The sequence below is a fragment of the Octopus sinensis genome, linkage group LG30 (assembly GCF_006345805.1).
Source record: "Octopus sinensis linkage group LG30, ASM634580v1, whole genome shotgun sequence".
NCBI classification, from domain to species: domain Eukaryota; kingdom Metazoa; phylum Mollusca; class Cephalopoda; order Octopoda; family Octopodidae; genus Octopus; species Octopus sinensis.
Window position 1 is genome coordinate 9,861,601 of NC_043026.1, and position 24,000 is coordinate 9,885,600.

Here is a 24,000-nt window from a genome sequence, read left to right on the forward strand (position 1 = left end):
ATTTTAATAAAAATTAATATTAATTAATATTATATAATATTTTACTATAAAATTGGATTTAATCCTAAATCTGATTTTTTCCCTATAAATTTGGATTTATTCCCTAATATTTATTATATATATATATATGTATATGTATGTATGTGTGTGTTTGTGTGTCTGTGTTTGTCCTCCCAGCATCGCTTGACAACCGATGCTGGTGTGTTTACATCCCCGTCACTTAGCGGTTCGGCAAAAAGAGACCGATAGAATAAGTACGCGGCTTACAAAGAATAAGTCCCGGGGTTGATTTGCTCGACTAAAGGCGGTGCTCCAGCATGGCCGCAGTCAAATGACTGAAACAAGTAAAAGAGAAAAAAAAGAAAAATACATATATATATTGTCAGGGTATCATATAAAGCACACTCTGATGCATATATATATATATATATATATACTAGCAGTTAAGCCCGGTTTCACCCGGTCTATTTGGATGATGTGGTTGTGATCATTTTCGGTTAGGCATAATCTATAACAGCGTTTCTCAGCCTTATAATTTTGGGTCCCCTGTTTTGATTGGAGCCTCCAGCTGTATGAAAATTTCCTGACCTCCACTGCCCCTTGTCAGAAAACAGCTTCAGGAGTTGTGAAGAACAAATTTGTACGTAGTCTGTTTCTGAGAGCTATTCTATTGGACCTCTGTCTAATCATTAAAACATTGATTTAATTATGACCACAGAAAGAAATTATACATTAATCCCTATTTTGTTAGCAGCTGTGTCCGTAAAAATTTTTAATGGCATAATGAACAGGGGAATTCCATTAGAAAAGTTTTGATCGATTTTCTCGATAACTATGGGAGCTAGAAAATAAATACAAACCGCATTGCAATCTATGTACCCATCTCCACCTGAGCGCCCTTTTTCACGTGAACCCACCCAGTCGTTTGGCTGTGAACCTCAAGACAAGAAAGAATACAATGATCACACATGTCCAATTTATATTATAGATATGTATATATATGATAATAATAGACCTGTGTGTGTGTATTCACTTTTCACATGAAACGGCTGTAAGAATTGGTTCGATACTTGGGATGCATGAGTAATTTAACCTTGGATACCTAACAGGGTTTTTATTCTATTTTTCTATTAAACATTTGTTTTGCAAGATTTTTGATGTGAAATCGTGTGTTGAAACTGATATTGTTATATTTCGGAATGGTCATTTTGCCAGTTTAGCCAATAAAAACACACGCACTATATATTTGGTGTTATTTTGCTTCATTGTTATTTATTTTTTATATCAATCTTAATCTTATTTCGGCCAGAAAACTTTCGTCACACTCCTGTGACCGCATCAGTGGTCCTCTGCTTTCTTCTTTCTTATTTGTGTGTCTCTCCTTACTAACCGTCAGCCATTTTGTATTTCGTATTTCTATTGTATGTGTCTTCATTTGCGCATGCGTATATCTCTGTGTGCCTCTATGTTGAGTTAGTGTGTGTGAGGGTGGGGGAAAATGCCTGTAATATTTGTATCTTCTGTTTATATATGTTCGTGTAATTTGTTTTTGTTTATTCTTATTTTGTTCATGTGTTTACACCCACTAATTATTATTATTATTATTATTATTATTATTATTATTATTATTATTATTATTATTATGTATGTATAACAATAATAATAGTAATAATAATAAAAATAAAAATAAATGTATATAGTTATTTACTTCCATTTGTTTATTATTATTATTATTATTATTATTATTATTATTATTATTATTACTATTATTATTGTTATACATGCATACATAATAATAATAATATAATAATAATAATAATAAAGATAATGATAATAATAATGATAATAAGTGGGTGTAAACACATGAACAAAATAAGAATAAACAAAAACAAATCACACAAAATATGGAAATAGAGAAGATTTACTCACCTTCCCATTAACCATTTCAGGTAGAGAGTACCACAAACTATAATACTCGTGAAAAATCTATTATTCCTGGAAAACAAAACAAACAAAAGTTATATTAAATTCGACAAACTTTAGAAATGTTTTGCAGAGTCGTTGTTTCTCACTTTAATAACCAAGCCATATTCCAGTTTTCAATGATTCTGGTATTTCTTCATTCAGCGAATGTATTATTTGACATCTGGAAGGCAAACTGGCAGAGTTGGTGGTATCTTGGGTAGAATACCTTGTGGTATTTAGCCTTGTCCCTTTAAGGTAGTGGTTCCCAAACATCTAGATAATATCCCAGGAGAACCATGTCTCAGAGAAATCCAAAAGGTTGTGCTGACAAGTACTGCCCACATCCTTAGAAAAAGGATCTGACTCCCTTGGCACTCAGGACACATTCCTAGTATCCACCCCCACCACACATATAGACCCCTTTCTGAAGCAAATTCAAAGCAGCTGCATTTCACAAATCAAACTTAACCTAATTAACTTATTATTTTGTTGTTTTTACACCAATCGCCCCCTTTTGGCTACTCCCATATACATTTGACTAACAATTCTTCAAGGAGGTGCCCCAGCATGGCCACAGTCTAATGACTGAAACAAATAAAAGGTGAATAAAAATCAAAGAAATAACCAAAAATTATATCCGTGGGGCTTTGATGGCATGCACTGCTCTCTCACTCAATAATAATAATAATAATCAGTCAACACTGACAGAGCAATCCAGACTAATTGACCAGACATAATTATTAAAGACAGGGAAGAAAATACCTGTAAACTAATAGATGTAAGTGTTCTCACTGATAAAAGTATTTTTGTCAAGGAATTTGACAAACTAGGTAAATATAAGGACCTGAAAATTGAAATACAGAAGATATGGTGTCTTAAAACGAGAACCGTTCCTGTTGTTGAAAGGGCCCTAGGTATGATAGAAAAAAAATGGATGTCAGAAACATCTAGATAACATCCCAGGAGAACCATGTCTCAGAGAAATCCAAAAGATTGTGCTGACAAGTACTGCCCACATCCTTAGAAAAACTCTATCCATTTAAATGTCTGTGTTGTATTACATGAAGATATTTCACTACCTCCCTTCCCCAAGCTTTCAGTCATATTGTAACATCTCTTATCCTTCACTCGTCCCTGGACGCTGGGTGTGTCTCAGCAAGTGACTGTAACAAACATGTAGATTAATAGTAAAAGTAATTTTAATGATAATAACTGGCGTAATTTTGACTTACGTGTAATTTGGAAATAATTTATTCTCTTCTGGAGTCAGATCCCGTAAATTGAAGACCGTGTCTTTCCAGAAAGGATTGACCTAGTAAGAATAATAACAAGAACAAAAATATTAAAAGCGAATTGTAGTAAAAGAAATATTGAACTAGTAACAACGACAAAAGTCACCTGGATCACCTGTATCAACAAGGCGGTTTGGTGCCGAGTTGGTTCTGCTGACCTCAGCATTTGCTCCATTCCCTCATGCTCTCCTCTATGTGGGTCCAATCATCTTTCGTAGACCAAGCTGGATGAACTGGATTTCAGGGGCTTAGCGGTTGTCCTGAAGAGCAACCGTATGAAAACCAAGTCCATACAGTCTGAGGGCACACTGATCAGTCGCCTAAAAGTCGGGAGCAATTAAACAACAAAAGTATTAAAAGTAATTATTAACAAGAAAGAATCTAAAAAAGTATCTGTTTGATTTGAAAATCTGCTGCTCAGCTCTGGCTCTCGTAAACTGAGAGACTCTCTCTCAAGCCAGCGCCGCCCCGACTGGCTTCTGTGCCGGTGGCACATAAATAGCACCATCCGAACGTGGCCGATGCCAGCGCCGCCCCGACTGGCTCCTGTGCCGGTGGCACATAAAAAGACCATCTGAACGTTGCCAGCGCCGCCTTGGCTGGCTTCCGTGCCGCTGGCACGTTAAAAGCTCCAACCGATCGTGACCAATGCCGGACCCCCCCTGGCAGCTGTGCAGGTGGCACGTAAAAAGCACCCACTACACTCGCGGAGTGGTTGGCGTTAGGAAGGGCATCCAGCCGTAGAAACTCTGCCAGATCAGACTGGAGCCTGGAGCAGCCCCTGGCTTCCCAGACCCCGGTCGAACCGTCCAACCCATGCTAGCACGGAAAACGGACGTTAAACGATGATGATGATGATGATGATGATGATGAAGAGGGTAGAAAGAGAGTGAGAGAGAGAAGTAACTGGTCTACTATAATTAGCATTTTCTGCTTCAGTATTTAACCCTTTCATTATCGTATTTATTTTGAGATGCTCTGTGTTTCTTTCAATTATTTTAGATGTAACAAAGAATTTAGTAAAATAACTTGGTTATCATTAAGCTAGTGTTAAGAACATAAATTGTGACTAAGGTTTGGTGGATGATTTTAATTCAAAATTAATGAAAACAAGACATTTGTACTACAAAGCCAGAGCCGGTTTCAGCCGGGTTTGTCATGAAAGGGTTAAGCTTCCTTTTACTCGCCAGCTACCCTTGTCCTGCCGTTACTCACAGTGATGAATATATAAAATTTGTAACTCTATACTTATTTAGATCTTGGTCAACTGGAATCTTCGAAAGCTCAGTTCATTGGTCACAGATAAATGCTACACATCATCAGTGACCAAACGCAGGTTTTCGACTGCTTCGTTGGTTACAACAGTAACTATAACTGATCTCAACGTGAAGCGGAGGTCTGCTCCATGCGCATGCATATCTCCACTCCTGAAATAGTTAAGGCAGCTAAGTCTAACTCTCTCCCTTTATGTATCCTTATATCGCTGTTGAGGTCTTTGTGCGCGTTACGAGCAGAAGGACAATTGGGTAATGACCTTGAAAGGGGAAGGGTGAAGTGTATTCAAAATAGACCTCTTTTAATAAAATTGTGAGTGACAACCATTTATCACGGCACATAAAAGCACCATCCGCTCGTGTCCGTTGCCAGCCTTGCCTGGCCCCCGTGCCGGTGGCACGTAAAAACACCATCTGTTCATGTCCATTGCCAGCCTCGCCTAGACCCCGTGCCATTGGCATGTAAAAGCACCATCCACTCGTATCCGTTGCCAGCCTCGCCTGGCCCCCATGACGGTAGCACGTAAAAGCACCATCCGTTCATGTCCGTTGCCAGCCTCGCCTGGCCCCCGTGCCGGTAGCACGTAAAAGCACCATCCGTTCGTGTCCGTTGCCAGCCTCGCCTGGCCCCCGTGCCGGTGGCACATAAAAACACCATCTGTTCGTGGCCGTTTGCCAGCTCTGTCTGGCACCTGTGCAGGTGGCACGTAAAAAGCACCCACTACACTCACGGAGTGGTTGGCGTTAGGAAGGGCATCCAGCCGTAGAAACACTGCCAAATCTGACTGGGCCTGATGAAGCCTTCCGGCTTCACAGACCCCAGTTGAACCGTCCAACCCATGCTAGCATGGAAAACGGACGCTAAACGATGATGATGATGATGATGATGCAAAACTACAAGTTTGTCTGAGAGGATGCAGTCAGCTGAATCGACCGGCATCACATAAATGGACAAAGTTAGGTATCGTCAGGTGTTTAGTTTTACTTGACATCACTGTCTTTGTCTTTGAAATATTTCCTCCTCTTCTATATTCTCTCACTACATCTGGTTTTTGTAGAACCACCCCTCCAGAAATATGGGTCAGAGAGAACAAGTATTTTTACCTGTCTGCTATTGAGATGATAACCGGAGACAAGTTGGATGCCAAGCTCGGAGGCCATTGGCGATTCGTGAAGGTTGAGCAGATACTGGAATGTTTCATCGCCCCACCGTCTGATAAAAGAAAGAAAATTTCAACTAGATTCGAAACATTATGATTATACACACACACACACACACTCATACATGTACAATACATACACACACACAAGATTAAAGGAATGGAGTAGATAATATCCGGACTATATATCTTTCATAGTGAGCAGAACATCGGAAGTGGTAGATATCCAAGCAAGGTGTATATAATGCAGGCTACACTTTAGGCCAAGGGTATTTTTTTATTAAGTTTACATTGTCGTAAGGAGGTACACATCAACACAAGGACAATTTGATCAGAATGGGTAGAGAACACGGTTAGAGCGGAGAATCCTTAGTTCTTATATATAATTATTTTTGAGTAGTTTTGGCAGGCTGGAACGGATTAATTATACAGTTCTATATTTAAGAGATGAGGAATTACACTTTTACTCTTTTACTTGTTTCAGTCATTTGACTGTGGCCATGCTGGAGCACTGCCTTTAATCGAGCAAATCGATCCCTGGACTTATTCTTTTTAAGCCTAGTATTTGTTCTATCGGTCTCTTTTGCCGAACCACTAAGTTACGAGGATGTAAACACACCAGCATCGGTTGTCAAGCGATGTTGGGGTGACAAACACAGACACACACACACATATATATACATATATACGACATAAATATATATATATGTATTTTTCTTTTTTTTCTCTTTTACTTGTTTCAGTCATTTGACTGTGGCCATGCTGGAGCACTGCCTTTAATCGAGCAAATCGACCCCAGGACTTATTCTTTTTAAACCTAGTATTTGTTCTATCGGTCTCTTTTGCCGAACCGCTAAGTTACGAGGATGTAATCACACCAGCATCGGTTGTCAAGCGATGTTGGGGTGACAAACACAGACACACACACACATATATATATATATACATATATACGACAGGCTTCTTTCAGTTTCCGTCTACCAAATCCATTTACCGACCTTGTGTTTCTGACTCCTTAGCCTTCCTCAGTAAGGGATACCAAAGAGAGACAACTCTGAGCAGAATAGAAAGCCGTAGATTTATAGGTAGACGGACAAGCAAAAAGAAAAAATAGACAAATCGTTTCAACTCACTTGATTAAGGATATATTTGTGGAGCCCATTTTATGGGGGATCCAGAAGCCAGCAGCCACGTCAGATGTGTTGTTCGGAGAAAACTTTTCGGCAATAACTGTAACATCAACATTTTGTAAGTCTTCAAGAATTCGAACGGCTGAGTAGAGACCAATAATTCCAGCTCCTAGCACGCAAATTTTTCGGACCATAATGAAAATCTGTTAAAAATCTCCGGCTAAAACATAATATAATTTGTCATTCAATACAAATACAAAAAAGAAAAAAACCTCCTCACAAAAAAAAACAAAACAAAGCAAAAGTCTGGTTGATAAATTCAGTTACATTTCAAACGACTTCCACCAATTATTAAGTTGTATAATTCTACTTGCAATCTCCTCAGTTTTTCTCTCTCTAAAAGCTTCAATTCCAATTTGCAGGAACACACACTAGTGAATTCCGTGCTGGATTTAGGAGAAATGAGGCCCTATGCTGGTCATCAGACCCCGTTACTTGGACAGTCAGGCATGCATACTTTTTTTTTTTACTTTTTTACTTGTTTCAGTCATTTGACTGCGGCCATGCTGGAGCACTGCCTTCTAGTCGATCAAATCGACCCCGGGACTTATCCTTTGTAAGCCCAGTACTTATTCTATCGGTCTCTTTTGCCGAACCGCTAAGTGACGGGGACGTAAACACACCAGCATCAGTTGTCAAGCAATGCGAGGGGGACAAACACAGACACACAAACACACACATACATATATATGTACATATATACGACAGGCTTCTTTCAGTTTCCGTCTACCAAATCCACTCACAAGGCATTGGTCGGCCGGGGCTATAGCAGAAGACACTTGCCCAAGATGCCACGCAGTGGGACTGAACCCGGAACCATGTGGTTGGTTAGCAAGCTACTTACCACACAGCCACTCCTGCACCTATATACATATATACGACAGGCTTCTTTCAGTTTCCGTCTACCAAATCCACTCACAAGGCATTGGTCGGCCCGGGGCTATAGCAGAAGACACTTGCCCAAGATGCCACGCAGTGGGACTGAACCCGGAACCATGTGGTTGGTTAGCAAGCTACTTACCACACAGCCACTCCTGCACCTATACACATATATAAACATATATACAACGGGCGTCTTTCAGTTTCCGTCTACCAAATCCACTCACAAGGCTTTGGTCGGCCCGGGGCTATAGCAGAAGACACTTGCCCAAGATGCCACGCAGTGGGACTGAACCCGGAACCATGTGGTTGGTTAGCAAGCTACTTACCACACAGCCACTCCTGCGCCTTCATGCCCAGGAAAGTTTTCAATCTAGAAAATTATCTCACTTCAGAACGGTTAGTGACCACCAAGCACAGGAACAATCTGAAATTGTTTCCACATTTGAGAAAGCAGCCTGAATTTTCTCCTGTTTTATTATATATATACTAGCAGTATCGCCCGGCGTTGCTCGGGTTTGTAAGGGAAATAACTATATAAGCATTTTTAGAGAGTTACTTCCCTTATAGATGCCAATTCAGGCTTTCTTAGCCATTTCTGTTTTGGTGTCTTCAAGCCATGAAGTCGTTGTTCTAAAAGAACGCTGGTCTCCTTGACAACGCTTTACGACGTTGATTTCCTTAAACTCCCTTCCCCACAGCTTCACGAGGGAGGGAAGAAGGGGGAGAAGCAAACAGGTGCAGGTGTGACCATGGACGCCAACTCCGCCGCCATCAACACACGAAAAATTATGCATTAAAATGGAATAAAAAATGATGTTAAATTATTTTTTAAATCGTAGACTCATCGTAGACGCGCGCTAATAGCCAGACGGGCTCGAAATGAATCACGACTATAAGATACCCGAATTTGGTTAAACTGCACCGCAAAATGTGGGAGGAGTTAGGAATCTAAATCGAAGGGGACAGACACTCACACAACTACAGTTTTATATATATAGATATGCCTTGGGTGGCTGAAACTTTCTTGAATGCATGCACGGGTAGGACGGTGGACAGCCAGGTAGAAAATCTACCTTAGGCTACTCTTTGTGTCTCTCTCTTTCTCTCTAACTCCCTCCAGACCCCCTCCTCCTCCCCGTCCTTCAGGAGTAGCCAAGTATCTCATTTATAGTAAGACAACTACAATTTCAAAGTAAGGTGATTAAAATAAAAATAAGCAACAAGGATATAGAGAGGTAATGCAGTACGATCGTTTCATGCAACTCCATTTAATTGAACAATGCAATCATTACATCAATTTAAAATGCAGAGCAATCTTCAGCTGCACAAAGACATAGAATTCAATTAGATTAGAACAGATGGACATATTATACATAAAATCTCCAAGAAGTTAAGGAGATAGACAAAGAACATGCTATGCCCACTCTAGTTTCGAAGTTACTGGATTTTTCAAGATATGTATGTGTGTGTGTGTATGTATGTATGTATGTATGTATGTATGTATGTATGTATGTATGTATGTGTGTGTGTGTGTGTGTGTGTGTGTGTGTATGTATGTATGTATGTATGTATGTATGTGTATGTGTGTATGTATGTATGTGTATCTATGTATGTATGTGTATGTATGTGTTTGTATATATATAAGCACAAGCCCATAGTATCCATATTCGACTTTGCCTTTCATCCTTTTGGGGTCGATAAATTAAGTACCAGTTACGCACTGGGGTCGATGTAATCGACTTAATCCGTTTGTCTGTCCTTGTTTGTCCCTTCTGTGTTTAGCCCCTTGTGGATAATAAAGAAACAGATATAGGTTATAAATACCCGTCTAAAATACATAAAAAAGCATATACACACCGTCAGCGAAGGAGACTATATACACACACGTATAGATATCTATTCAACGCTACACCGTTCCTGTCTTGTTCTCGGTAAATTTTGCAAGGGAAAAGAGAAAGCAAGTCCGAGGTGAGAAGATAAAGAGGCAAGTGGTTAAATATAGAGAAAAAAAAAATACTGACGGAGAAGTGAGGCCAAGTAGAAAAACTAGAGAAAAAGATTAAATATCTTATCAGTACAAAACAACTAAAAACGATTACAGCCTCACTCACATTAGGACCTGCACATTTTCTTTGTTGGGGACGGAACAGCAGCAGATTTACGAAGGTTAGAGAAAATGTGTGTTAGAAATTATGTAGCAACACGCTTAGGCAAATAATCTATCTATTCTACATGTTTCCCCCTTTTTCATTTATTTTGTTTTTCCATCAAATCGAGGCCAGAAAACAGGCTTCAACTAAATCAAGGTCAAATTGTATGTCTCTCCAGATAAACTTAGCAGCTGTGTTTGTTCTCATATTTTATTTACTTCCTCACACACACACATACACAAACACACACACACACACAAACACACACACACACACATGCGTGTGTGCGAAACTGTTTTGATTGCACACACAAACACACACATAGATACACAAACACACACACACACAAACACACATACATACACAAACACACACATACACACACACACACACACACACACACACACACACAACACACACACACACGCGCGTGTGTGAAACTGTTTTGATTGGCTGTATGCAAATGAGTTCATTACTGGGGGTCCGGAACTCTCGTGAGAAAAAAAAAATACTTCGCGTACGGGACTCACGCACAAGAGCAATATATATAAAGGGAGGTAACTAGGCATCGCTGCCTCAAGCATTTCAGGAGAGGAGATACGCATGCGCATTGAACGTACTTCCTACTTGATGCTGGTTTGCAATTAAATGTCTATTTCATGAATTTCTCTTAATCAGCTGATAAGACGTTTATAATAGTTATAAAAGTATTCCTCAACTACCAGACACACACCCATATAACAACACTATCCTTTACGAAACAGTTCCGTAAGTATTAATTAATGGAAATATTCAGTCTCTTAATTCTATAGATCAGTGTTTTTCAAACGTTTTGCTGGAGCGGAACCCCAAAGAAACATTCCACTGGCTCGAGGAACCCCTGTGCAATAATTTAATAGTTTTATGCACACATATATGCACAGGAGAAATATAAATTACTGCCGATTTTAGCAGTTTTGTAAGTTCTTGCGGAACCCTGGTTGAAAACCACTGCTATAGACGTTCGATTCCTGACGCGCCCATTCTTTGTCTTCCTTCTGTCTTTCATGAACGAGAGACATCCTTGATTTGTGCTAAATTTGGCGATCTTTCGTCTCTAGTAGACCTTTCCGTCGATTTCCGTAAAAAAATTTTTTTTTTTACATATGGGCTTGCGGGAACTTTTGAAGTAATGAGAGCGAAAGAGACTAAGAGAAAGCGATTGTATGACGAGGGAAGTTCTTTTGAAGTTATCGTGCATGGGACGCATTGATGTACATGCGTGTGTGTGTGTGTGTGTGTTTGATGGGGTGTGGGGGACAGACAGTATGTTGTGTAAGTGAAGTGCTTCTGTTAGTGTGTGTGAAGAGACAGAGAGAGTAATGTGTGAAAGAAAGAGATAACTGAAATTTTTTACTCGGTGTATGTGTATATGTATGTATATTACTTCAAAACAAGGATATAGAGAGGTAATGCAGTACGATCGTTTCATGCAACTCCATTTAATTGAACAATGCAATCATTACATCAATTTAAAATGCAGAGCAGTCTTCAGCTGCACAAAGACATAGAATTCAATTAGATTAGAACAGATGGACATATTATACATAAAATCTCCAAGAAGTTAAGGAGATAGACAAAGAACATGCTATGCCAACTCCAGTTTCGAAGTTACTGGATTTTTCCAGAAGATATGTATGTATGTATGTATGTATGTGTGTGTGTATGTATGTGTATGTATGTATGTGTATGTATGTATGTATGTGTATGTATGTATGTATGTGTTTGTATATATATAAGCACAAGCCCATAGTATCCATATTCGACTTTGCCTTTCATCCTTTTGGGGTCGATAAATTAAGTACCAGTTACGCACTGGGGTCGATGTAATCGACTTAATCCGTTTGTCTGTCCTTGTTTGTCCCCTCTGTGTTTAGCCCCTTGTGGATAATAAAGAAACAGATATAGGTTATAAATACCCGTCTAAAATACATAAAAAAGCATATACACACCGTCAGCGAAGGAGACTATATACACACACGTATAGATATCTATTTAACGCTACACCGTTCCTGTCTTGTTCTCGGTAAATTTTGCAAGGGAAAAGAGAAAGCAAGTCCGAGGTGAGAAGATAAAGAGGCAAGTGGTTAAATATAGAGAAAAAAAAATACTGACGGAGAAGTGAGGCCAAGTAGAAAAACTAGAGAAAAAGATTAAATATCTTATCAGTACAAAACAACTAAAAACGATTACAGCCTCACTCACATTAGGACCTGCACATTTTCTTTGTTGGAGACGGAGCAGCAGCAGATTTACGAAGGTTAGAGAAAATGTGTGTTAGAAATTATGTAGCAACACGCTTAGGCAAATAATCTATATATTCTACATGTTTCCCCCTTTTTCATTTATTTTGTTTTTCCATCAAATCGAGGCCAGAAAACAGGCTTCAACTAAATCAAGGTCAAATTGTATGTCTCTCCAGATAAACTTAGCAGCTGTGTTTGTTCTCATATTTTATTTACTTCGTCGGTAGTGGGACAGGTTTAATAACATTTTCACACACAAACACACACACACACACACACGCGCGTGTGTGAAACTGTTTTGATTGGCTGTATGCAAATGAGTTCATTACTGGGGGTCCGGAACTCTCGTGAGAAAAAAAAAATACTTCGCGTACGGGACTCACGCACAAGAGCAATATATTTATAAAGGGAGGTAACTAGGCATAGCTGCCTCAAGCATTTCAGGAGAGAAGATACGCATGCGCATTGAACGTACTTCCTACTTGATGCTGGTTTGCAATTAAATGTCTATTTCATGAATTTCTCTTAATCAGCTGATAAGACGTTTATAATAGTTATAAAAGTATTCCTCAACTACCAGACACACACCCATATAACAACACTATCCTTTACGAAACAGTTCCGTAAGTATTAATTAATGGAAATATTCAGTCTCTTAATTCTATAGATCAGTGCTTTTCAAACGTTTTGCTGGAGCGGAACCCCAAGGAAACATTCCACTGGCTCGAGGAACCCCTGTGCAATAATTTAATAGTTTTATGCACACATATCTGCACAGGAGAAATATAAATTACTGCCGATTTTAGCAGTTTTGTAAGTTCTTGCGGAACCCTGGTTGAAAACCACTGCTATAGACGTTCGATTCCTGACGCGCCCATTCTTTGTCTTCCTTCTGTCTTTCATGAACGAGAGACATCCTTGATTTGTGCTAAATTTGGCGATCTTTCGTCTCTAGTAGACCTTTCCGTCGATTTCCGTAAAAAATTTTTTTTTTTACATATGGGCTTGCGGGAACTTTTGAAGTAATGAGAGCGAAAGAGACTAAGAGAAAGCGATTGTATGACGAGGGAAGTTCTTTTGAAGTTATCGTGCATGTGAAGCATTGATGTACATGTGTGTGTGTGTGTTTGATGGGGTGTGGGAGACAGACAGTATGTTGTGTAAGTGAAGTGCTTCTGTTAGTGTGTGTGAAGAGACAGAGAGAGTAATGTGTGAAAGAAAGAGATAACTGAAATTTTTTACTCGGTGTATGTGTATATGTATGTATATTACTTCAAAAGTTCCCGCAAGCCCATATGTAAAAAAATAAAAGTTTTTTACGGAAATCGACGGAAAGGTCTACTAGAGACGAAAGATCGCCCTAAATTTCGCTGTTTCTAATAAACAGTGAAAATATTCGTTGTTTTTAATTTCTGTAGACTTCTGGATTTTGGCGCGTCGCTTCTTTGTACGATTTCTATGTTTTAATAAACGAGGGGTGTCCTTGATTTGTGCGGGATTTAGCTGCTAGTTCTAGCTATGGATGAGAGATGTCCATGATTTTCTCAGGATTGGGTTGCTATTTGTAGCGATGGAAGAGAGATGCTATGTGTTGTGCGAGATTTGGATGCTATTTCTAGCTATGGAAGGTACCAGGTTAGGTTTTTTTTTTTTTCCTCTTTCAGTTCGCAAAATATTCTCTAATGCACTCCAACTACCGAAATGTTGAGGAACCGATGCTTTTTGGCATAAAAGACGGCAATATGACGTAATGGTCGTTTGCACGAACAAGCATAATTGTTGGTAATCCCATTCGTTAAAATCACTGCCCATATACGAATTACTCTTACTCTTTTACTTGTTTCAGTCATTTGACTGCGGCCATGCTGGAGCACCGCCTTTAATCGAGCAACTCGACCGCGGGACTTATTCTTTTGTAAGCCCAGTACTTATTCTATCGGTCTCTTATGCCGAACCGCTAAGTGACGGTGACATAAACACACCAGCATCGGTTGTCAAGCAATACTAGGGGGACAAACACAGACACACACACACACATATATATATATATATATATATATATATACATACATATATACGACAGGCTTCTTTCAGTTTCCATCTACCAAATCCACTCACAAGGCTTTGGTCGGCTTGGGGCTATAGCAGAAGACACCTGCCCAAGATGCCATGCAGTGGGACTGAATTCTAAACTTTCGTCAAAGAAATGTTTCGCAAAATACGGTTCTTAGAATTCGGATATGAGCAGTTATAAAAACCCTGTGCATTCTTTCGATATAGCTCGACAAAATCAAAATATTTCACTTCGAATATTTCCGTGGGAGCAAATGACAGTTCGATTCTGTTTTCTGCTTGGAAATTTGCTTCTCTTACCTTAATTAGTCCTTTTGTTATTTTTACAGGTTAGCACTTCTTTACAGAGCTGCCAGCATCTCGCTCAGTTCTTAGGTCAAATGTTTAATTCTGCAGTTCATCTCAATAGAAATAAATCTGTATTTTTTAAGTAACCTCTACATCTTACACCAATTATTTTATCTTGTATATTGAATAATCTGATGTTATTTGGAACTAAAGTTGGGAAATTTGGGTAATTTTAGCCAATCAACAGTGTGGCATTAGCAGCTAGTTACCATGACACCAGGATGCTGTGTTGTGGTTCACTTCACTCGTTTATTAGCCCTTCCACCCATGTCTTCATGGGTGTCCCATTTCCACGTGTTCCCTCTACTTTGAGGGATCAGCACTTCTTAGGGAGCTGTTGGCATCCAGCTTAATTGATCTCATTAGAAATGAATTTGTATTTTTTTACTAACCACAATATCTTACACTGTTGTTTCTCTATAATTTCAGAACATCAGATGACATTGACATAACAGAAGAAGCATCCTCAATATCTACCACGTTTTAAAGACTAAAAGAAGAATATTTTGCAAAGCAGATGTGTCGGATAGTTTCTAGAAATCTATGGTAGAATTCCTGTGAAACGTTTGCTCTGAAATATTATTAGCCAAATTTGTGAACCTCCCAGGCTTGTGTTTTCAAGAAGAGGAGCCTGTGTGCTCATTGAAGTTGGATAAATTGATTGAAGTGTTGTTAAACAAAGGTAACACTGGACCGAAATACAACAGTTAAAGTACCTGTAAGGAACAAAGTACAAGAACCAAAGGAAGAAGGATATATGAACTTGGATTTGAGAGAAAATAATGGAAAAGAGTGAGAAAATTGTAGAATTGATTTTCTCTGAAGACATGATGAAAAAGATGACATCATATGACTGTGATGTATGTACAGAGTCCTTCTTTCAAGAAAGTAACCTACTTACACACAAACCTGTTCATACAGGTGACAAACCACATCACTGTGATATCTGTGGTAAATCATTCTCTCAAAGTAGTAGCCTTACTAGGCACAAACGTACTCATACAGGAGAAAGACCATATCATTGTGATATTTGTGATAGATCCTTCTCTGACAGTAGTCACTTAACAAAACACAAACGTCTTCATACAGGAGAGAAACCATATCAGTGTGATGTCTGTGGTAAATCATTCTATCGTAGTAGTAGCCTTACTAGGCACAAACGTACTCATACAGGAGAGAAACCATATCAGTGTGATATCTGCGGTAAATCGTTCTCTGACAGTGGTCAGTTATCACGTCACAAGCATACACACACAGGAGAAAGACCATATCACTGTGACATCTGTGGTAAATCATTCTCTCATAGTTTTGTCTTAACTAAACATAAACGTACTCATACAGGGGAGAAACCATATCATTGTGAAATCTGTGGTAAATCATTCTCTGATAGTAGTAAATTAACTGCACACAGACGTATTCATACAGGAGAGAAATCATATCACTGTGACATCTGTGGTAAATCATTCTCTCGTAGTTATATCTTAACTAGGCATAAACGTATTCATACAGGGGAGAAACCATATATTTGTGATATCTGTGGTAAATCATTCGCTGAAAGTAGTCACTTATTGACACACAAACATGTTCATACAGGTGAGAAACCACATCACTGTGACATCTGTGGTAAATCATTCTCTCATGGTTCTGACTTAATAAAACACAAACGTATTCATACAGGAGAGAAACCCTATCAGTGTGATATCTGTGGTAAATCATTCTCTCAGAATTGTTTCTTAACTGTACATAAACGTTTTCATACAGGAGAGAAACCATATCAGTGTGATATCTGTGGTAAATCATTCTATCAGAATTGTGTCTTAACTAAACATAAACGTCTTCATACAGGAGAGAAACCATATCATTGTGATATCTGTTATAAATCATTCATTGACAGTAGTCAGTTATCATGTCACAAACGTACTCATACAGGAGAGAAACCATTTGATTGTGATATCTGCGGTAAGTCATTCAGTAATAGTAGTAAATTATCAAGTCACAAACGTATTCATACGGGAGAGGAACCATATCATTGTGATATCTGTGGTAAATCATTCTCTCAAAGTAATTACTTATCAACACACAAATATGTTCATACTGGGGAGAAACCACATCACTGTGATGTCTGTGGTAAATCATTCTCTCAAAGAAGTAACTTAACAACACACAAACATCGTCATACAGGAAAGAGACAATACCATTGTGATATCTGTGGTAAATCATTCGTTGAAAGTAGTCAGTTATCATCTCACAAACGTATTCATACAGGAGAGAAACCGTATCATTGTGATATCTGTGGTAAATTATTCTCACATCGTTGTGGCTTAACAGCACATAAACGTATTCATACAGGAGAGAAGCCATATCATTGTGATATCTGTGGTAAATCATTCTCTTATAATTGTGCCTTAACTGCACATAAACGTACTCATACAGGAGAGAAACCATATCACTGTGATATCTGTGGTAAATCCTTCTCTCAAAGCGGTCACTTATCAAGACACAAATGTATTCATACAGGGGAGAGACCCTATCACTGATACCTGTAAAAAACCATTCTCTCAAAATTCGGACTTAACAAAACACAAATATATTCATGATAGGAAAAAAGGTATTCTAGTTTGCAAAAATTTAAGAGGGGGCTGTGTGTACAAATGGATAATTGCAGACTTGCATTCAATAAGAGAGACATGGAAGTGCTAACATGAAAGCCCACTAAATGTGGCACATGACTGGGAGAGCCTTCCCAATGTGAACAAAAGAGGGTCTAGGCCAGGGTTGGGCAATCTCTGGCACGCAAAATTCTCTCTAGTAACCTTCCATTTAATGACTTTCTCTCAATAGTATATTGTGACTTTTTATCGCTCAGATACATTTTTATGTCACAAATTACGCCTACCTTTATTTAACCCTTTAGCATTTAAACCGGCCATATCCGGCCAAAAGTATTCTGCCTGTTTTATGTTCAAACTGGCCAGATCTGGTCTCTCACACCAACCCTACAATATCGCTTTAAAAATTAACAGCTACCTCATCAAAATCTCATAGATACAAGATAATGCCTGATTAGTTCTAAACAGTGTGGATAAAAAAGGATTAACTTTGGCAGAATAATGTGAACACTAAAGGGTTAATGATCTCCAACCAGTGTTTTGATGTTAGGTCCCGCAACTGGTATTCACTGACAAGACAACTGCCTCACCTATTTATTCAAAATTCCTCTCAATGCTTGCTACAGCAGTGATATCATCATTATGCCATATTCTTGCTGCGCTGAATAGAGGAAAGTGGGTTAGCAAATGAATGACAAGCAAACGGTGAGGCCGTTTAAAGTGCCGCCCAGAGTGGGTTGCCTCTACTGTCGCTCCCCCGCTACACTAGTGCGCTTCAGTGGTGTATTTAAGGAGTGATCATCAGCATGGTTTTATTATATCTTGTGCCTTATGTGACTAAGTTTGATTGATATGAATCTTGTGTGGCAACAGGTTTAATTATGCTGCCTAAACACGTGTAAAACATGTTCCAGAGTACGTATATCAGGTCAGATTAGAAATGCTTGGAAGAAGAGATAAGTTTTCTAGATTTTTTTTTCTTTCTTTGTAATACAGATTTGATCTATGTATTAAACACAAGATGAAAAATATACTTACCTTTGTGCAGTTCTTCCCTGATTTCCTATCATGCTATTTGTTATGACTTAACCCTTTCGTGACCAACCCGGCTGAAACCGGCTTTGGCTCTGTAGTACAAATGTCTTGTTTTCATAAGTTTTTAATTAAAATCTTCCACCAAACCTTAGTCACAATTCCTAACAGTAGCTGAATGATAACTAAGTTATTTTACTAAATTCTTTGTTGTATTTTAAGTAAATGAAAGAAACAGAGCATCTCAAAATAAATACAGTAATGAAAGGGTTAAAGTACAGTAAATATTACAGCTTGTATACAAAAGTATCACAAATTTTTTTGACAATTTCTAATAAATGAGCCAGTACTGTATTGTAATTTTTGTTATGTAGATCATTTGATGTCCATCAATGTTCAAGTGACTAAATCATATTTATAGAGCCGTGGGTCGATGCTTCTGAATTCAGCCTGCATGCAAGTTTGGGTACAGTTAGTTGACTGTTGCAATGTCTTCATCATAGTTGTTATGTGTACATTGTGCATATCGAGTACATATCATCATCATCATCATCGTTTAGCGCCTGCTTTCCATGCTAGCATGGGTTGGACGGTTCAACTGGGGTCTGGGAAGCCAGGAAGCTGCACCAGGCTCAGTCTGATCTGGCAAAGTTTCTACAGCTGGATGCCCTTCCTAACGCTAACCACTCCGTGAGTGTAGTGGGTGCTTTTTGTGTGCCACCGGCATAGGTGCCAGACGAGGCTGGCAAACGGCCACGATCGGATGGTGCTTTTTACGTGCCACCGGCATGGGTGTCAGGCGAGGCTGGCAAACGGCCACGATCGGATGGTGCTTTTTACGTGCCACCGGCATGGGTGCCAGGCGAGGCTGGCAAATGGCCACGATCGGATGGTGCTTTTTACGTGCCACCGGCATGGGTGCCAGGCGAGGCTGGCAAATGGCCACGATCGGATGGTGCTTTTTATGTGCCAGGCGAGGCTGGCAACGGCCACGATCGGATGGTGCTTTTTACGTGCCACTGGCATGAGGCCAGTTGGAGCGGCACTGGCAACGGCCACGTTCAGATGGTTCTTTTACATACCACCGGCACTGGTATCACAGCTGCAATTTCCATTGATGTTGATCGATTTCGATTCTCACTTGCCTCAATCGACATCAATGTATTGCATACATACGAGATCATGCAGACACCAGATTGTTAGTTCATCGGACTTGAGCTGTTATACATGTCATTGCTCCTTCAAATGATATACTGTAAGCGTTAAATTATTTATGGCCATAAAATTTCATGATTTGTTGCATGCTTTGTCCTTTCTTTACTGATCTTTACACAGTGCCCATCCTATTATTTTGTTAGGGTAGCAAACTTTTTTTCCTGCTCTTTATACATTGTGCAGACTGTCAGGACCACCAGCTAAGGAACGATGTCATTCAACTGAAGAGTTTACTCTCTTTTTTTTTTTTACTCTTTTACTTGTTTCAGTCATTTGACTGTGGCCATGCTGGAGCACCACCTTTAGTCGAGCAATTCAACCCCGGGACTTATTCTTTGTGTAAGCCCAGTACTTATTCTATCGGTCTCTGTTTGCCGAACCGCTAAGTGACGGGGGACGTAAACACACCAGCATCGGTTGTCAAGCAATGCTAGGGGAACAAACACAGACACACACACATACATATATATATATATATATATATACACATATATACGACAGGCTTCTTTCAGTTTCCGTCTACCAAATCCACTCACAAGGCATTGGTCGGCCCGGGGCTATAGCAGATGACACCTGCCCAAGATGCCACGCAGTGGGATTGAACCCGGAACCATGTGGTTTGTTAGCAAGCTACTTACCACACAGCCACTCCTGCGCCTATGTTTGATATGATTAAGAAAGAGAAAGCATTATGATTTTCTTTTTCGAAACTGTCATTTGTAGAACTTCTGTAAAGAGGCATTTTGAAAGGGGTCAGAAGAACTTAAGCAATAAAACTGGAGAGGAATAAGAGAATTAATTTCTCATGAACTCAGCAAAACCAAAAAAACAGGCTGATATTTTTATAAACTTTATCTTGGGCAAGCTCAGTTCCAACTTAGTTGCTGCTGGTTTTGAGGTTTCAAAAGTTATAGTGCAACATGGAAAGCCAGTGGGTGATGGAGATTATATTAAAGAAGCTTGGCTAGAGTGTGCACCTTTCCGTTTTGGCAATTTTTCAGCACATTAATCCTTTCGTTACTGTATTTATTTTGAGATGCTCAGTGTTTCTTTCAATTACTTTAAATATAACAAAGAATTTAGTAAAATAACTTAGTTATCATTAAGCTAGTGTTAGGAATATAAATTGCGACTAAGGTTTGGTGGTATATTTTAATGCAAAACTTATAAAAGCAAGATATTTGTACTACAGAGCCAGAGGTGGTTTCAGCCAGGTTGGTATCGAAAGAGTTAAAAGCACTTCTACATTTGGGTAGATGGACATTAGAAGCAGTTGAGAGGGTGTGGATTGAAGGAAATTTAGGCTATTATTTCTAGCATATAGAGTGACCACATTGAGGTCTCCTCTCATGTCTTCTGCTGATTATTTTTCTTCTTAACCCTTTGTTACCATATTTCTGTTGAGATGTTTTGTGTTTCTTTCAATTACTTTAAATATAACAGAATTTAACAAAATAACTTAGTTATCATTAAGCTAGTGTTAGGAATATAAATTGCAACTAAGGTTTGGTCGTATATTTTAATGCAAAACTTATAAAAACAAGACATTTGAAGTACAGAGCCAGAGCTGGGTTGGTAACGAAAGGGTTAAAGAATTGTCTGCGAGTAGGGAAGCAGTTAAGGATAGAATGGTGAAGTTGGAGAAGAATACTTCTGAACAATTGATGCAAGATTTGTCTTCATGTAAGTTTTTGTCTATTTGTATTGATGAAAGTACAGACATTACATCATCGGGTGGGTTAGCCATTTTTTTAATCGATTTTGTAAAGGTGATGAAACGTGTGAAGAGATGGTTGCCATTCTAACACTGCCTGAGCATAGCACCACGGCTGAAATAGGTGTGATACGTATACTGTTGAATAGCAAAAGAGAGGCCTACCTCTTCATGGTTATAACGAGGTTGACATCACATCTAAGTTACCGAACACACACACACACTCTCTCTCTCTCTCTCTCTCTCTCTGGTAGAAAGAAAAAAAAAAATTTAAATTACTACCCAAAACACTTTGTAAGATTCTTTTGACATTACAAATATCAAATTATGTATTTTGTTGTTGTGAAGACAGAAAAGACGTGTGCTCACATTCCGATCTGGCTCTTTGTAAAAATATCTCCCAATGATATTGACAAGATTATCTCTGCCGAGATTCCAAACCCATCTACTAAACAAACATCTCTATGAAATAGCCAAGGCGACCGTGATCTACGGGCCATGTAGGCATGGGTTCAATTTAGGCTCCCCTTGCTTGAGCAACAATATCTGCAGCAAAAAGTTTCCAAAAATATTTCTGCAGGAAACACAAACTGGCGTTGATGGATGCCCTCTGCACAGACGGGGCCAGTCTGCAGATGGTGGCTTTACCATGAAAATTTTGTTAATTTCACAGGGGTTTTTTTTTATTGATTTATTATTTTTTTGTAACATATTTGCCTTTAGTTCGTTAATTTCCTGGATCATCTAAAAATTTACATTCTGACAGTTGACTATAGGCGCAGGAGTGGCTGTGTGGTAAGTAGCTTGTTTACCAACCACATGGTTCCGGGTTCAGTCCCACTGTGTGGCACCTTGGGCAAGTGTCTTCTGCTATAGCCTCGGGCCGACCAAAGCCTTATGAGTGGATTTGGTAGACGGAAACTGAAAGAAGCCTGTCGTATATATGTATATATATATGCCTTTGTGTGTCTGTGTTTGTCCCCCTAGCATTGCTTGACAACCGATGCTGGTGTGTTTATGTCCCCCGTCACTTAGCGGTTCGACAAAAGAGACCGATAGAATAAGTACTGGGCTTACAAAAGAATAAGTCCCGGGGTCGAGTTGCTTGATTAAAGGCGGTGCTCCAGCATGGCCGCAGTCAAATGACTGAAACAAGTAAAAGAGTAAAGAAAAGAGTATTGTCGACTTTTCACTACACTGGAGCGGTAGTTCCGATTTCGGTTGGATCTCTTCCGTTCGTAATGCTTCCCCTTCACTACCAGCAATAATCCACTTCATCATATTGACACAGTCTAATCTTCCTTTCATCCAAAGCTCCACGGAGCAGAAGTTCAGCCGTATGGACACCCTATGGACACCGAGTCGCCAGACCTAATGATACTCCATCTCTACTATGTAGACTGGAAGCACGACCTTTTGACCTGTGACTTCAACCAGGATATCAATCACAAGGCAACACTTCTGGCTGTCAATTCTACCATCTACTTGTATGTTGTCAATTACAGCCCTTTTAGATCTTTTCAAGTTTGGGGCTTCTTTAAAATATTTAGCTGGTGGTTGCCCCTTAACACTAGCCCCTTCTAGTCTTCCAACTCTCCTTTGTCTTTCGTAACCTGATTACTATCCTTCTTTCTTGAAGGGTAGCCAAAACTAAGATGTCACTTCTCACCACGTCTCACACTCTCCCCTAAGTGGTGACCTTTTCCTCCCGTCCAATAACGATCAAATCGTTATTATTGTAAGGCTTATAGCGTTCCAAATAGCCATACCAATAAAATCACTTCATCATCATCATCGTTGTTTAGCGTCCGCTTTCCATGCTGGCATGGGTTGGACGGTGCAACTGGGGTCTGGGAAGCCAGAAAGCTGCTCAAGGCCCAGTCTGATCTGGCAATGTTTCTACGGCTGGATGCCCTTCCAACGCCAACCACTCCGAGAGTGTAGTGGGTGCTTTTTATGTGCCACCGGCACAGGTGCCAGACGAGGCTGGCAAACGGCCACGATCGGTTGGTGCTTTTTACATGCCACCAGCATAAGACCAGTCGGGGCGGTGCTGGCAACGGCCACGTTCGGATGGTTCTCTTACGTACCACTGGCACTGGTATCACAGCTGCAAAAGAAAAATACTGGTATATTAAAGAATTTTCATTTTATCAAAATTATTCATTTTACAAACTCTGGAAACTGAAACTATTCTTGAAATTGTGTCTCGTATCAAAGTTTATTAAATTATCGTTAGTGAAAATAGAGGCGAGCGAGACTAAGAGATTGTTGCAAATAAAAACGTAAGATGCAGCCGGCAACAAGTTAATAGTGGTTATTATTAAACATTAAAAATTTAGTTAGTTAGTTAATTTTTTGCCGCAAAAAGCATGGCCATGTAGGGGGACATGGAGTTATGTACAGGGTGGTATTCATGTAAAGAGTTCAGGCCACTTGTGGTCAAGGGAGACTTTGAACCGAGCGGTCGTCGGCATCTTCACCATCTCATCTGGCAGCTTATTCCATGGATCTGCAACCCGGACGGAGAAAGCCCCTTTCCTTTGATTGAGATGAAATTGTCGCAGATAGAGCTTTTCGGAGTGACCCCGCAGCCGACGCTCTGGAGCAGGAGTGAAGAACAGCTCTATTGAGAGGTTACACTTTCCGCTTATGATGGTGTGAGCAAGAATGAGATCACCTCGGCGTCATCATTTTCCTAGAGAATAAAGGTCGAGCGTCTTCAGCCTTTCTTCATAAGACAAATGTTTGAGACCAAGAACCATGCGGGTAGCCAGCTTCTGGACTCTTTCGAGATGATGTATGTCTGAG

The 24,000-nt window shown here is 39.5% G+C and overlaps 2 protein-coding genes across 5 annotated transcripts in view; one reads left to right on the top strand and one right to left on the bottom strand.

Annotated features, from left to right (window-relative positions):
* The window catches only part of LOC115226586 (D-amino-acid oxidase-like), a 24,264-nt gene extending 12,066 nt beyond the window's left edge, over window positions 1-12,198 (bottom strand). Inside the window, exons 1-5 of one of the 4 annotated variants that reach the window (XM_029797596.2) lie at window positions 12,158-12,198; window positions 6,825-7,041; window positions 5,636-5,744; window positions 3,198-3,277; window positions 1,930-1,995 (exon numbers count right to left, since the gene is read on the bottom strand). In XM_029797596.2, coding sequence (XP_029653456.1) covers window positions 1,930-1,995; window positions 3,198-3,277; window positions 5,636-5,744; window positions 6,825-7,015 — 446 coding nt within the window. In that variant the 5' untranslated portion in view covers window positions 7,016-7,041; window positions 12,158-12,198. Of the gene's footprint in view, window positions 1-1,929; window positions 1,996-3,197; window positions 3,278-5,635; window positions 5,745-6,824; window positions 7,042-9,620; window positions 9,822-9,874; window positions 9,985-11,904; window positions 12,061-12,157 lie in introns of those variants that run through there. The other 3 variants (XM_029797595.2, XM_029797597.2, XM_029797594.2) reach the window with 3 other exon arrangements.
* Window positions 12,199-12,648: 450 nt separating this feature from the next.
* LOC115226354 (zinc finger protein 493-like) overlaps window positions 12,649-24,000 on the top strand; it is a 44,939-nt gene continuing 33,587 nt past the window's right edge. The window contains exons 1-3 of the mRNA XM_036515141.1: window positions 12,649-12,821; window positions 15,049-15,724; window positions 16,145-16,525. Coding sequence (XP_036371034.1) covers window positions 15,402-15,724; window positions 16,145-16,525 — 704 coding nt within the window. The 5' untranslated portion in view covers window positions 12,649-12,821; window positions 15,049-15,401. The remainder of the gene's footprint in view (window positions 12,822-15,048; window positions 15,725-16,144; window positions 16,526-24,000) is intronic.